The following is a 1,836-nucleotide window of genomic DNA, read 5'->3' on the forward strand; positions in this document are numbered from 1 at the left end:
TAAATAGATGTCGCCTTATTGCTATAATAAAGCCCTTCCTACACCCCGATATACCTCATTAGTAAACACGTTATGCATATTATTTCCACTTTTCGAATACTTTCTTAATTGAAAGCAAATGCCTTTCTGATCTGATGTGTGATAAAGTTTGAAGAGCAAGTTCGGCAAAAGGCGTTTTGAACGTGCATCGATCGCATTAAAAGCTATCCTACTTGTATGCATCAACAGCTACCCCACTGTACATGAGGCATCGTTTTTAATTTTGTGTGGCTGAATCAGACATTGCCCTTAAAAAGACGAGGTGCCGTATTTATTAAAGAGGAGCTCCGTTGTGTTGTGCACGGCTTTTGCCACCGTAGTACGAACAACAGACTTCAGTCTTGGACAAAACGTGTTGTGTGTATGTTTGTTTTCATAGTTTTTTGTGTTTTCAGTGAAACATTACCTGCACTAGCTTAGACTAAAGCAGACACACTCCCAGAGTTCAGTGCTGTGGTTGTGGTTGATGACAAACAGATCAAACACTACAGTAATGAAAAACGAGTCTGGATTGTGACTGAAGATGACTGGACTGAAGCTCCTGAGGAACCACCTGATTCTAGAGACTGGTTCATACATCAGAACAGGACTCTGTCAATCTGCGCATACTCAGAGTGTTCTGGTGAGTTTAGTGGTTTCTCTTGTTAATTAATTATCACACACTTTATGAAACTGCATATATTCATCTACAAATGTATACATAATGGAGAGAGTAAGTTCATACTGCAAATTTCCATGAACTCATAAGTTCCTCATAAATGTTGTTCTGTGATTGCAGAGCTCCATGTTCTTCAGAGAATAATTGGCTGTGAACTGAAGAAATGTCTTAATGGAACAATGACAAATCTGACTGTCTTTGACAAATATGGATTTGATGGACAGGATTTTATAGACTTTAGTTCCGATGCTCTGCAGTGGATTGATAAAAACCTCAAAGCCAAAGAAACTGAAATGAAATGGGATCGGCAAACAGAACGCATTGAACTCCTGCAGCATTACCTCCAGACCTGCATGAACTGGATCTCCACATTTAATATCACACAAAAGAGTAAGTTCTAATTGCATCATATTAATTAAAGTGCCCTTATTATTCTTATTTACAGGTTCATAATCTTGTTTATGGGGTCTACTAGAACATGTTTACATCATTTAATGTTAAAAAATAATGGATTTAGTGGATGCTGTGTGTCTGTGTGTCCTCTCCATGTGCAGCGTTATCTTTTATTCACCTTCATGTTGTTGACTTTATTTCTTCTGTGCAACATGAAGATAAATAATGTTTTTCACAGCACATAGAACCAAATTATTTTGAAATATTACTTTGTTTTTTTCATTATGACTTTATGCTTTCTTTTCCAGCTCCACCAGATGTTCATGTCTTTGCAGTGAAAGCTCCTGATCAAAGCAAGCTGGTTCTGAGCTGTCTGGCCACTGGTTTCTACCCCAGAGATGTTGAGATGAACATCAGATTGGACAGAATTAACACTGAAAACAAAACATTATCTGGAGTCAGACCAAATGATGATGGATCCTTTCAGATGAGAACCAGTGTGAAGATCGACAGAAACCACAAAGGATCTTATGACTGTTTTGTCATTCACAGCAGCCTGACAGACTGTCTGGTCATTCACAGCAGTCTGACAGAACCAGCTTCAACAAATTGGGGTAAAATCCCAATTCAGTCTTGTGTGAATGTGTGAATGGCCTTTATACAGCAACACTGCTTCTGCGTGCATTTATACATGCAATACAATTTTTGTATTGCATGTATAAAATATGAAACAAATAATACTAGTC

The 1,836-nt window shown here is 37.9% G+C and overlaps 1 protein-coding gene across 1 annotated transcript; it reads left to right on the forward strand.

Moving 5' to 3' along the window:
- Positions 1–459: 459 nt before the first annotated feature.
- On the forward strand, positions 460–1,704 carry LOC107705998 (major histocompatibility complex class I-related gene protein-like; the record flags this gene model as incomplete). The annotated part of the gene is made up of 3 exons (XM_016509559.1): positions 460–661; positions 818–1,087; positions 1,399–1,704. Coding segments are annotated over 3 exons (778 nt in total), but the record flags the coding sequence as incomplete, so codon positions are not given.
- Positions 1,705–1,836: the final 132 nt, after the last annotated feature.

Source organism: Sinocyclocheilus rhinocerous, unplaced genomic scaffold (assembly GCF_001515625.1).
Source record: "Sinocyclocheilus rhinocerous isolate Xijiao unplaced genomic scaffold, SAMN03320098_v1.1 scaffold32307, whole genome shotgun sequence".
Classification (NCBI taxonomy): Eukaryota; Metazoa; Chordata; class Actinopteri; order Cypriniformes; family Cyprinidae; genus Sinocyclocheilus; species Sinocyclocheilus rhinocerous.